General features: G+C 36.1%; 1 protein-coding gene across 16 annotated transcripts in view; it reads left to right on the top strand.

Annotated features, from left to right (window-relative positions):
• The window catches only part of PPFIA2 (PTPRF interacting protein alpha 2), a 341,503-nt gene that overhangs the window by 257,439 nt on the left and 69,514 nt on the right, over positions 1-14,550 (top strand). For all 16 annotated transcript variants that reach the window (XM_074574254.1, XM_074574223.1, XM_074574193.1 and 13 more), the window contains one exon: positions 14,070-14,291. In XM_074574254.1, the coding sequence (XP_074430355.1) occupies positions 14,070-14,291 (222 nt within the window). The remainder of the gene's footprint in view (positions 1-14,069; positions 14,292-14,550) is intronic.

The following is a 14,550-nucleotide window of genomic DNA, read 5'->3' as shown; positions in this document are numbered from 1 at the left end:
TGTTAGGTTTTTGTAATGTGACTATTTTATGGTACAGCCCTTTAGAATATTGTATGCCAACTGAAACCAGTATAACAAAAATGAACTTGTTTAAATGGAGAGGAAATGCAAATGGGCAGGTCCTTGGTCTTAGATAGGGTATTGAGTTAGACCCACAGCTTATAACAAACTTTTCTTGGAATTTTTTTGTGTAATGCTACAATTACGGATACTGTATCCTGCTGAGTGATCCCCTGCACTTCACATACAGAAGAGCAAGGCATAGTGGCACGTATATGCAAAAATGTATAGGTGAAAGGGTATATATGCAAAAACTGCTGCCAAAATAGCCCTTAAAGAGATGACAGATACTTAAAAACTAGAAAAAGTCATTTTCCTCTGTGCTGCCTATATATACTCTTCAGATTCATGTCCACGTTCATACAGAGAGAAGTGAAGAGCATTTTACTTATCATTCTTTAAATTAGAAATTGGTATATAGAATTTAGGCTACGTATTTGCCACTTAAGACTGGAAGAGAAAAAAAGGTAGAGAATATCTGATTTAGAAATGAAGTTTTCTTCCAAGCCATAGTTTTCCAGATGGATAAAAACCAAGGTGCATATCTTCCTCTCTTGCTTCACAGTTATTAAATTAAAATGCAAGCATAACATAACATTTGGCAGACAGCTGAAACGAGGAGAGCTGCTGCTTGGATCTCTAATTGTGCGTTTTTGCCTAATGGCATTTGATGAACAGTGACATAAATCATACTTATCAAAAATAACACTCATCATTACTCATTTATTTTATAGGCAATCCAATTTAGAAGGGTGCATTTGCACTGCAAGCACTAATTTTACATGTTTTGCAGTTTATTTTATGTGTGTATTTTTCTTTGAGTAATCTATGTGGTTGAGAAACATACGGTAAACAAATACTGTTCAGCTACTTTCCTCTTCCTTGCAAAATGTTACTCTTTGACACATGTGTGAAATTTTGTTAAAACAGTGAACATCCCACTCACTTGTGCTTTTAAACACAACCACGCTGCTGAGCTGAAAATCTCTGATTTTCCACTTTCTTTGCAAGCTGTCTTCTGATTTGAGCCATGGGGCTTGTTGCTTATAAACAGAACTAAGTGGAAATAAGAATAACTGTCCTTTAAGAAATCTGCATATTTAAACATCAATGAAAGAGGAATGAAAGCCAAAGTAACACGTTATTATAATTTTATATGAAATGTTTTCTGGAATATTATTTCCAGAAAACGTCTATGCTTCCTAAGCAAACCAATTTAAGTTGCTCTTGTTAAGCTCAATTACAGGCTCGTGCTTACTAGTTTTTGCTCCTGATAGTAATGAAAGCATACTGGATAGGGAGTTAACAGAAGGCCATATTGACACCAGATCAACCAGTGCAATCGAATTCATATCCTCTGCACTAGCTGCTCTCTACCTTGCTACTATCACCTAGTGCCTACCTTCTTATTTTATGAAGTCCCCACTTTGTAAGATACTGCAGCTTAAGCCCGGACCCTAAGCATATCCATTTAGAAAATATTCCTTCAACTTCAGCAGTAGGGATGGAGAGCAATAAGTCATGAGGTAATGGTTTGCCCCCTCTTATAATACTGGAGGTCAAAGTTCAGTTTCAGTCAGTCTGAGTAAATCCTACGTTTTAGGTTTCAGCTGTGTGGTTGATAGTCATAGCAATTAAATGGGTAAAACTTAAGCAGTGCCTTCAGGAAATCACCATATTAATAATTCCTGTTTTCTTGGACTTCCCAGAAGATACAGACATGGTAAAGTCTATGCAGACCTCGAAATAGAGCTTGCCTAGGTTCCCAGAACAGGTAGTCCCAAACCAGTATAGGCAATTAGAGGATTCCTCGGGTAAAAGTTACCTACAGAAAGAGTTAGCCGGCATGGCTACCAAGGAAAACATGAAGACGGGACTGTTTTCTGAGATTTAGGTGTGTCAAAGTTTAACATCCATTCGGGAGCTGGAATAACTTCTTGCGTATTTAGGAGAAAGATGTCAATGTGGAGTTCAGCTCATTTGTAGCGTTAGTACTGAATGATTACCTGGGGTTGGGGGTAGGGGAAGATAATCTGACTGCATTTCACAGGAACATGGAAATATTTTGTATTGCTTCAATGCTTGGAATAGGTGCTAAAAGAAGTTACTAAATACTTTTAAGCTACTTCCTCTCAAGAGGATTGAAAGAACAGTCCAAGAATTTTTCTGGGCCATTCATTTTCTTTTTCAAAAACATTTGGAAAAATGAGACATTGCCAGAGAACTGAAAAGTTAATGTAATGCCACTAATTAAAAATATATGATCAAAGTTGTATTAGTCTGTTTATCTACACTGATATTAGCAAAATTATGAAAAAGCTAATAGTGAAAATTAAGAGTTAAAAAAAATCCAGACCATTCCAAGAATGCTAAAATGAGAGTTTATACATTTTCTAGAAAGTAGTTTACGTACATATATTTTTATAAGACAAAAAATTTGGTTCAAAAGGAAATTGTCCTACTGTACCATAAATCGATTTCTATAAAGCAATGGCTCGGTACATAGTAATTTTATTTTTTTTTAAATGAGCAGTAAGGGAAATCAAGCTAGTTAATCTTTAAGAAATAGAAATCTTATTAATGGTGACAAGTTGTAATCATAAATGGAGGCTCATTATCAAGTATAAATGAAACAGCTCAAAAGAAAATAATGGTAAAATGGGAGTAATGAGAAGTATTAACTATGAATGTTTATTATTTCACAAAACAAACAAAGGAAAAATTCTAAGATAAACAGTGAATGGCTTTTAGTTATGATTTCACAAAATTCCAAACTTTGTGAAACAACTGCTATAGGAAAGTATTAGGGATTTCAACATGGAATTATCCTGATTTAAAACAAAACAAAATAAAACAAAACAAGCAACGAGGAGTTTCTTAGGTCTAGCTTTTTGTGCCTGAAACAGATTGCAGATTGCACTGCGAGCTGCTTTCATTGGCAGGTGGATGCCAGGTCATTACACAGGTAAGGTCACAAATGTTTTCTAGGAGGGACCTCAACCAGGTACATTAAAATTTCTGCTTTATGACGATAAAGCTTCTAAGCTATATGATTTAGGCAAGAGAAATTTAAAAGCTAGCAAATACAGAAACTTGCAAAGAGGCCAGCTTACGCAAACAGAAGGGCTTTAAAGAACTTTGAAAAATTGTTTTAAAAAAACCTGACATAAATCACCTGCTATGGGAATTAAGATGCAACCATTTCTATTATCAGAGATTCTCCTATCTAGGTCTGTGACCACTGGACACCACTTGCCACCTTCACTTGATCTGTAAGCACGATAGCCTGATTTCCCCACAAGTGAAGGCCAGGAAAAGCAGAATTCCCAGTGAATAAAGTGCCCATTGGGAAATCTATTAGGAAGCAGCAAAGGTGGGACTGAACAGTGTTAGAGATCAAGGTGATACCAATGGAGGATACATGCAGGGATGTTAAAGGAAAGAAGCTGGGCAGGTGTGAAGCCCTGCAGTGGTGCAAAAAATGAAGAAGTAGCTTGCCATTCTGCAGGGGGGTAGCTTATATGCACCTCTTCTCAATATTGATGGTTTCCCATCTGAAACAGCCAGCAGTGAATGACAACAGATGAGCCCCTCCTGGCAGTATGAGCAGGGGCTATTGACCACACCTGGTGTACCTCTGGAGAAACCTGAGTGCAAGGTGTCAGTAAAGTGTCACTAAAGATTATCTGCCACCTCAAATTATTGCACCAGCAATACTAGAGGAGGTTATTTATCCTAAGCAAGCCCAAAATGATGATGAAGCTTTGGGACAAGGAGGGTTGGTGTCCTCATCAGTCCTTGATCATAAGCTTCATAGCTCAGAAGAAACATACATCCTCGAGATGAAAGCGTAGCTGTGCAGGTGTTGTTGCCAAGTGATCTTTGGCTTTCTCAGCTCTGGAATAATGTTTCAGGAGCTGATGGGCAAAACCAGTCTATATCTCCTGTAAAAGCAGGAATGTCTTTGACCAGTGGATTTCTACCTTATTGAGAAAGAATAAACAAAAAGAAAGCCCACAGATGCATTTCAGCACAACCCTTAGGTTGGAAGTATATGAATTTTCATATATTTAGGTGGTTAATGGGGTTTTAAAAGAGATTAATTGGCTTGGGGAATGACTATTTTTATCCTCAAAGATGCCTTGTATGCATAGGCGGGTTCCTGCTTGACAAAGCACTTCAGCCTGGATTTCTGTTACCCTGAAGACATGAAAGCTAAGCATTTAAGTGCAGTGTAAATCTGAGTGTTTCTCTTTGAAAGCATACTGTTTCTATTTTAAAACTTTATTGCTGACATTTGTAATTGCAACTTGTAAACACTAGTAAAATACAAAGCCTGTTTGTGCCTATTTGGTGCCTTTTTTTTTTTTTTTAATATTTGATATGTCACTATGATGCCTAGAACCTGCTTATAAGGGAACTCTTTCTTATTCCAAGATCCATAACTGTACCGTTAAAACCCATTAACTAGTTTTGTGGGTTTACCCAGTTTTTCTACGAAGTATACTACCCTGGTCCTACCTGTAGTAAGGGCAGTTTTAGCAGCATGGTTGTTCCCTTCCCCTCAGAATAATAGAACAGAATATTTTAGGCACATGGAAACAGCTACATATACCAGGATAGGTAAAACAGTCTGGTAGTTCTGTTGCAACAAAAACCTTTTTCTCCTAAATAAAAAATGCTGCATTTTATGAGGAACTCAGAGCTGTATATAATTACTTTTTACGGGGGTGTTTTGCTTTATAGTATACCTCAGGCAGTCACATTCAACTTATTTAAGAATCAGAGTTTTTCTTCTTACTCATAACACTAACATATTCCAATAATTAAATCAAATGCCAGTAGTTTATAAATACTAAAATCTGTTAAAACATTGACAACAATTATAGACATTGTATCCAGTAGGAGTAAAAGCAAACACAGTGGGCTAAAACCTTGAGACTGCACATCAAATAAAATTAAAATGGAATAATATTATTAAAGTAACAGGTCTGTCTTTCAGAACAATCATCAGAATGTGTTCCATTTTTTGGACTTGACTATTTTTGGATTTTCTGATCACTTTGGTTAGTAGAAAATTGCAGAAGAAAACTTTCGGTTTCAGTTTTTACTTACTAATTTATCTCACATGTGCTCCTCTGTTTTGAATGAACAGATAAAAAAATCTTCCCCTTTAACTGGTAACATAGTGGAATAGCAGAGAAAGGAGTGAAGGCGGGACATGTGGAGCCCTTATCAAAGGACCAGTTTAGAAGAGGACTTAGTAAGGACAGAACACCAACCACTAAAGGGGTGTTTGTAACTTAGAGAAAGTTTGCTGTAAGGACTTTTTAGTTTGTTGTTTACTGAGTGCAGTCATAATGCACGATTTATAAAAAATAGCAGGAGACGTGATCCTTGCCCCAAAGCAGTCACATTCTGAATTAGAGAAACAATACGCTTCAGGCACAAAATACATTTGATAACCAGTTGATGGGTTTGTTTCCAAGCAGCGCACATATCTTTCTGGCTTTCTAACCATCTCTTTCTGGATTAATATTGATAAATCTAATTAAAGAAGTGTGTGCTGAGAGGGATTTAATGAAGATCGATGGCTTGACACACCTGGGGATGGGAGAAGTTTTCAGTGAAAGGGAATACCGATAAAAGCTGCAGCTGGGATTAGAAATCTTTATGAGTCTCAGGTGTAAACCTGGGAAATTATGCAATATTCTCTCTGAAAGGGTCTAGGTAAATGTTTTGTAAGTACTCTTCTGCTTGATAGTTTAGTATATCTGCATGATTACGAGTACTTAGTGCTCAATACTATAGCATAGGAATTTTATTATCTTGAAAAGCTGCCTTACTTCTTCATTATCTACATGATAAATCAATAAATTTTTCAGTCAGGCCTTTAATTTTTCAGGAAATCAGCGCTCTCTGTTTCGTATAAGTTAGACTGTCTTTCAGTCATAAAACTGTCTTTTCCTTTTCACGTAGTAGAAGCCCCTATATACTTCTACATCTAAAGCCTGTTAAAACACTGCTTTAAAATTCTCGTTACCTTTGCAGTTGAATTTTACACTTCAAGCATTGTGCTAGTGGACAGCATTGGCTGGCTGACTTACTGCAAGGAGTTGCCAGGCCAGTCACTTCTACTGGGAGGCTGGTGAGACTACTAAGAAAAAGGACTTAGCCAAGAAAAAAGGGGGGGTGTGGAGTGTGTGTGCTTGTATAATTTGGTTTGGGCTGCTAACTAACCCTTATAATAAAGAATCAGGAACTGATTTCTCTCTCCTTTGTAAGATCTCAGAAACTCTAATAGTGTAAAAGAGAAATAAGCATGCATCTGGAAGACACCGGCAACAAGAAGAAAAATGCCCACCCGTCAAGTAAACTTTTTTTTCCCTCCCCGATTTTGCAAAGTGAGTAAAGTGTGACAGGTGATCACAGGCATCAGAAAGAAGAATAAGAGCTGAAAACTGATGAGGAAGTGGAGTTATTCCAGATCTTTAAAGCAGTAATAAAAGCCGGAGTCTTTTGATGGCTTGGTAGAAAGAGCAAGAAAGTGAGGACGTTTGAAGAGAAAAGTGCTGGAGAAGGTAGCTGTTTTTACATCAGTATTGGGGTGGGGAAGAAACAGTTCAGTTTGAGAGAACATTGGCTCTGATAGTTGATTAGAGTTAGAGTAACTGAAGAGGATATGTCGAATGATTATGAGATTACTGCCTGACACAGACCAAAAGATGTGGAACAACTTAGAGAAGTTGCATAGCCTTCAAATGTGATGAGGCATCCAACCACAGGAGTGGCTGTGACAGCTTAGGTGTAATGCTATTATTTTAGGCATGGCTTTTCACATTCTGTTTTGAGTGCTGATTATATGGATGATGATCGTATTGCTTTTGCTTGCTTAGTTGTCACTTGTGATTGGGCTATCACATAGCTATGGATCTGTGTTAATATCATTTACTTTCTTTTAAAGCTTTTGCGTGAGGTATTTGAATGGAATAGGGGTGGAAGAACTCTACACTATAGTAAAAAGCATCTTTGGTACCTTGTTATTCATTTATTCTTACATCTCACACAGTGTCAGCAAATGTTACTCTTTGCAGCATTAACTTTTACTTTCATGAAGTCAAGCGATGTGTATAATTTAGCTTCCTTTGGTGATTATTTTACTTCCTTTTTAGTATTTTTATACTACAGAATTCAGACAAGTTTATTTGACGTGAGAAATATACTGTATTTCTGTCTCTTCCCCTGATGATCTGTCCATCATGGCCAGCTTTTCTAAGTCCAAAGGAACATCTCCACCACTACAGGGCAAAAAATAATCTTTTCCCCTGGCATTTGGGACAAAATTTTCCAATTTTTCTGCTTAGCTGTTTTAAAAGCTTTAAAAAAAAACCAAAACAAAAACAACAAAAAACCCCCCACCTGTTCTTAAAGCTTTAAAACTTTTAAAATGGCACTTCTTTCCTACTTTTTTTCATGTTGAATTTTCTATATTTGTATTATTCATAGGAATTCTCTTGGTTCAAAGAGAGTCTAAACATAATTTAGGATTTAAAATTGGAGCTAGTACTGATCATGTTGTATTTCCAAAATATTTCTAAAGTATTTATTTCTAAAGTGATTTATACCATCAAAATTCTGTATATTGCATATGGAGTACAGGAAAACTTTCATATCTCAGGTGCCATATCAGCAGTTGGCTGACCAGAAGTCAGAGCAACTCACCAAATACATGTATGTATTACTGAGCAACAGCTGGCACCTACCTTAATAGAAGATGAAGGGAGAAGTCTCACAAAACGATGTGTCAGTGATGGTTCTTTAGGTTGAGATGCCATCCTAGAATAACAGGGAATGAAAAAGAGATATCACGTAACAGGGAATGAAAAAGTCTAGTCACCATAAGTGTTAGGGTCACAGGCTTATGTCAGATATGAGGATATGTCATATCTGGAGGCAGGTAACAGTATATTCCAGTCACCAAGAGCTTTTACAGCCATGACATTCCGTTATTTGGAAAAAATTCTGTCTTATTTTTTATTGCCTTTTCTAAATATCATGATTTTTCTGAAAACAATTGCTTGCCAAACCTTAGTTTGTATCTGTTGCTTTATTTTTCTGTATGTTTTACCCAATGGCCTGATTTGTCATGTTACAAGGTTCAGAGAGGAGTTGCATAAACTTGTGTTCTTTGCTTACATATATTTACAAAGTTTATACGGACAAATGAACCTTCACATAGTTAGCAAATAGAATTTACTATATGCAGACCTTTGAAAAAAACATTTTAATGTTAGATTTTATGTTGCATGTCAAGAAAAATATGTGTAATCAAATGAACACAAAATATGTGTTCTTAACAAAAGTTTTCATGTTTTTAAAGATAACTGAATTCTGGCATAACTCTAGTGTAACATAGTGTCAGAAGTCTTCTGGTTTATGCTATTTGCCAAAGGTAGCCAGCCTAACACCGACAGTTGCCTTGAACATTAGGAGGGGAGCTCGAGAGAAATTCGTTCAGCATGAACTCTCAGAAACCACAATGACGGTAGACTGACTTGAGAAGATGGTGAGGACTTCAGTTTTGACACTAGGCATTTATGGTGCAATGAACTTGCCAGTACTCCTTTAAAAAAAGAATTTAGAGAGAGTGTCTTAGTAAAGAGTAGACGCAAAGCACCCACTTTGCCGGTTTAAAAAAAACCACAAACCATCCACACACTACCACTGCCCCAGTGCTTACACCATAAAAATACTAGTTTGTTCTAAGAATTCTAAAAGACCAGGCTTCTGAATTTTAAGATTATGTTCAATTATTCAAAAAGGTACCTTGTGGTTAGAACGACCTTAATTTAGTCTTCAGACACGGCATTGCGTATGCACATGGGCATCGTGTGAGTCACCTGTGCTCATACTACCACAAAGCGAGAGGCAATGATGTGGAGTTCTGTCAAGTAAATGAATCCTATCACCACTGCTGACTGTTCGGAGGTAACTCCTTGAGATATTCTTGTTTTCCTTCTCACCACTCTCTGAGGTTAAATTCTAGCGCAAAATACATCATTAATTACTGGTTGATAGTATTTAGACCAAACATATCTGTCAGATGTTTTATAACCGGAGAGAAAAATATCACTGAGGGGTGCTTTTTACTGTTCTTGGGGTTTGCCTTTATAAAATTAGGTTTCTGTGTATGTTTTGCAACGTATGTAGTTGACTGTACGTTTCTTTCTACAAAATAAAACAGAGAAGTAGTTTGCAATCAATAGCCTGGGACAATTTTACAATTTCTTGGTTAACTGCTGTAGTCTGGGTCTGGTGTGCTTACTCTTTTTTTTTATTATTTTTATTATTTTTTTCCCCCAGCTTAAGTGTACCTCCACTCAGTTTGCCTTAGGTATTATTGCTAAGGCTTAATTGAAAGGGCAACATGAAATGGATTAACAGAGGCTAGAATATTCAGGGTTAGTCTTGTTTTACACTTTCTCCTGGTGTTCCTTTTACCATTGTTCTTGGTTTTAACTCATAAACCAGTCTGTGGCTGGTTTTCCTTTTATTTTTTCATGGCAGATAGAATAGGGGAGAAGCAGTGGTCTAGGGGGAGTTTATTGTTATGTGTAATGCTCCAATTTGCTGTCCTTCTCCCTGCTGACACTGCTATACAAGCAGCAGATTGCCTTACTGCTGTGCTTTTTGGATCTTGAAAGAAAGAAAATCTGATACTAGGGATGTTGGCTCCCTTTTCATACTGTTCAGCAGTAGGGAACATGAACATTTATTTCCCTCCTCCATTTCCACAGACCATAAGCAATTCAAAGATGACACATACCGACCCCCCACCACCACCACCATTTCTTGTTTAATCCTTATTACCCTTTATGGCACTTGGTCCTACAGGATATTTTTTGAACTTTGATTTCCTCTGTGGTATGCCGCCTCTCTTGTAGTTAATACCGTCACTGTCATCAGATTATCTTGACAATTATTTCATCTCCTTTCTGTTTCTCCTCCTAACTCATTTCGCTATATTCGGGTGAGTGTAAAAGCTTTCTTTATGAAGTGGAAGTATCTCTGAAACCCTTAGTATGGACAGTGATTTCACAGTTATTTATCTGGTATGTAGTGATATACCACCGAAAAAAAGCAACCCCCAAAACCCCACAGCAGGCTGCCTTCTTGCTGTTGCTCTTTCCCTCATTCTTCCCAGTGTTGAGGAAAGCAAGTGCTGCATTGCTGCGAACAGATGTAGGTGCTCATTTACCTTTATTTGCTCTGAACTAGCCTGAGCAAAGATGTCTGAGATTGTATTAGGTCTTTCAGGCTGATGCCAACCAGATTTCTCGTCTGGCTGAGAAACGCGTGAAAGGGGGCAGGAGGAGGCGGCAGAGCCCCTTATGGTGTGGGCAGCAGCCATAGCACACATTGCGGCTGTGTGTGCCTGTTGTGTCTGTAGAAAGCAAAAAAACAACAAAAAAAAAATGAAGTCAATAATATATGATGATACTATTTCTGCAGCATTGTAGTCTAAATAAATACATGTGATAGAAACAGATGGACTATCTTTTATTGGATAAAATAGTAAAAAAAAAGAAAAGGCATTGAAGCATGTGAGCTATTTGCCACATTTCTTTTTTCAAGGAAAAATAGCCATTACTAATAGATGCTTTTATGTGAAATTATTGAAATTAAGGAATGTGTCCATATGTAGGTTTTTCACGACCGCGTTTGATAGACAGCATCATGAAATTTGTTGAAGACTTTGTCTGGATGACTAAGATGACTAACTTGTAATCCAGATCTGGGGACCATGTACATTGTTCATTTTCTCTGCTAGAGTGTTTCAACCAGTTAAAAAGTTTTCTTTAACATCCTTGCCCTCCTTTAAAGACTTCCCAATTGTTTCCATTTACTTTCAGTACTTTCAGTTTTGTCCCACTATACTAATTTGACACCATTTCTTGCATACATTGGGGATTTTGGGTAGTGTAGGGATATGACAGTTAAAAATGTCTACTTTGAGACTTTTTTTGTGTGCATGTGTCTTTGAGAAGATTTCCCTTAGTGTTTCAGATAATAATGAACAGACATTTATTCAAAATTTAGATTTTATTATTATAAGTATTCAACTAATTGTTTATTTACAAATGGCTTGCGATTCATACACAACATCATTAACAGGAAACCCTTCGAGTACCAGGAAATATTTCAGCATGAAAAAAGCAACCAGATTAAAAAAAAAAATTGTTAAAATCGATGAGTGACATGGACATTCTTCACAAAATCAGTAACAGAGAAGATGCTGCAGTTCTGTCTCCCAGCTTATTCCATAGGAATTCCTCTGGGGCATGGGAGGTTCCTGCTCCTTTCACTAATTCAGAAAATGCGTTTGAATCGTCATCATCTACAGGATGCCTTTTGCTTCTACTGGCATAACATATTTTCCCGTTCTTGTTCGAGCTTTTTTTGTTTGGGAGAAAGGGGAATGTACGACCATAAAACTGTTGATAAAACCCTCCTGAGGAATGTTATGTCAGTTACTCCTTGAATTAATGCTTAATGACTTTTTATCCGTGTTTTTTTGGAGTGATTAGTCCATGTGATGTACCCATATAATGGATATATCATGAAATAATAGCAAGGCATAGAAGTGACAAAGTGTCAGTTAAAATCCCTAGGTAAAGTTTTAAAGCATGCTTCAAAATTCTAAAAATACCAAATTTTGAGCTTTTTTATTTTTAAATGTGTTTTTAAAGAAAACATTTTTCATCACAACTGTACTAAAAAAAATAAAATATTGACATTTTTGATAAGTTGGAAGTTTTAAATACCAACCAGCTCTATATAGGAATACAGGAATAATATAAAGCAAAAGAGTTCATCAAAGAATTTTGAGGGACCTTTATGGGCTTAAATAAAAATGTATGCATGCATAATTGGCAATCACAGCATTTGTCTGGTGGTGAGAGATTAATTCTAAACACATTTTTATTTGTCTTTCCAGAAGTCTCAGATATTAAGTAAATTAATAGAAAAAAATATATATTTCATATTTAAATTAAATGTGTTTTGGTTATTAATATCTTAATGAGAAAAGTTTTATTACTGAAAATATTTCTCTGTCAGTGAACATACTCCTAGATATTGCAGCTTGCTATTTCAAAATGAAAATGGTTTATATCCCGTAAGGTACATGATCACATGCCATTTATTGCTTTTTGGATTTGGTATTTGGCACATTATAATCTTGCAGCAATTCCTGGACTACTATTCAGAGAGGTGTGGGGCAAATTCAATGCAAAGTAAAATTTGTTCATCTGTGACAACTGCTAACATTCTGTATGAGATTAAAACTGTAAAAGAGATTATAAATAGCATAGATAAAAAGTTATCTCAAATTTACACAATGGGATAAAGTATGATGGTTAAAATGTTTTATCCTGTTTGAGTACTATTTCGTTTACATATGCGATTACTGCATATTAATAGGATTCTGATTCAAGTAAACTAACTGTACACTTTCCAAACAACAAACTGAGTGTAAATAAGTTTTTTAATTGCTATTGTCATTTTATCATGGTGTCCTGAAAGTAGATCAATGGTGGTTTAGCAGCTAACATAAAATGTCAAGATAATATAATTAACTAGTATAAAGAAAACAATTCTGGAACTGAGTTACTTGAAGTAATGAATTTTTAGAGTAAATAATTTTATTCAATGATCTGCAGAGGGGGCAGGTGGTCTTGATCTGGGTTCATTTTATGGCTGATTGGGGGAAAAGTGTTTTTAAAGCCATTAAGCAAAGTAATTTTCTTTGAATTTCCTAGAAGATTTCTGTATAAATATGTTTTGAAAATAATAATACAGAAGTGCTAATGAAAGCAAGCTTGGTTTTTCCTCTCAGGTCTTGCTAGGAATACTTCATATATACATTGCTATACACCTTACCATCTGAATGTCAACAAGGAATACTTCATATATACATTGCTATACGCCCTACCATCTGAACGTCAACAAGCACCTTTTGGACCAATACTCCTGTATGGATCTCAAAGAGCATCATAACCTATTTAAAATGACAATTGCAGTGAAATACTGTGTTCTTATATTGCATAATATAAATTTAACTGATAAAATTGCGGGTAATCAAGAAAGTTAATGACAGGTTGGGCTACTTTGTTTTTATTTTTTCATGTTATAGGTCAAAATCAAATCATTTTAGTTTTGCTTGTTCTTTTTGCCTAATTTTTTGACATGAGAAAATTAAATTTTTATGAAACCCTGGCTTAGCCTATGCTGGAAATCATTATTGTGACTCTCTAGTATAATGAGGCAATGCCAGCAAGTCCTGCTAGCGATCATACTTCTTTCCTGAGATTATTTATTTGCAATATAAATCATATTCCAAATGCAATGTGAGTTCTGGACTCTTGATTTTTATTTTTTTTTTCCTTTATAACTATATTCATGCCAGGGCTTTCAGCAGCACACAAAGTACTTCAGCAGAACTTGTTTCTAATGTAGACCTAACCGGTATGTTGTCCAGACTCTAAGCACTTAATTCACTGGAAGTGAATTTGCGATTTATTAGTGTTGCTTCCTGTCTGCAGTGTGGCCTACCTTGCAAGTGAAATAGACCTTGATTAAGTTTAAATGCTGTGTAAGTTTAGCTAAGAGGTATGCATGTGATTTGGTTCTTTTTAGGAGTGGTATTGTTGCAATTTGTACTTGAATAGTCATAACGTCAAACTAAACCTATTTTTATATGGTGTTCTGCTCTTAATGCAAACATTTACTTCTCTATTTGATGTTGAGTTCTGGAATCCCTTGTTATGAATGAATACTAATCTTTTGCCATTTTCTCATAACAACACCTGTTTTACCATGAAAACGATTGTGTTTTTCTCCTCCTAGTTGCTTTTGTAATTTTAAAAATAAACTTTGTTTTAGAAATTGTTCAGATAGAGTCCACATTAAAAGGTAATTAATAAATAATGTCACTTCTCTGTTAACAGCGCTTATCAAATGGCTCCATAGACTCAAATGATGAAGCCAGTCAAGTTGTTGAACTTCAGGAACTACTGGAAAAGCAAAACTATGAAATGGCACAAATGAAGGAGCGTTTGGCTGCACTGTCTTCCCGGGTGGGAGAGGTAGAGCAGGAAGCAGAGACCGCCAGAAAGGAGCTCATTAAAACGGAAGAAATGAACAGTAAATATCAAAGAGACATTAGAGAGGTAAGGAGTTCACCATATTTGCCTCCTATTTCTTGACTGTTGTTCCTGTGGTACCCACTACAGACTGATAGAGGCCAATGAATTTGGGCAGCAAAAGTTGAGCACGGATAAAATCCCTTGTACATAGAAAACACAAAATGTACATTAAGAAATAATACTAGAAATCTCTTTATAAAACCATGTTCTTAAATGTGGGTGCGTATATGTGCAACTCTAGTAGGAGAAAGGCCAACTCCTTTGTAGTTTAGCATTACTAGAT

The sequence above is a fragment of the Larus michahellis genome, chromosome 1 (genome assembly GCF_964199755.1).
Source record: "Larus michahellis chromosome 1, bLarMic1.1, whole genome shotgun sequence".
NCBI classification, from domain to species: Eukaryota; Metazoa; Chordata; class Aves; order Charadriiformes; family Laridae; genus Larus; species Larus michahellis.
The sequence above is the reverse complement of the archived record's forward strand: the minus strand, read 5'-3'. Positions and strand labels throughout refer to the sequence as shown.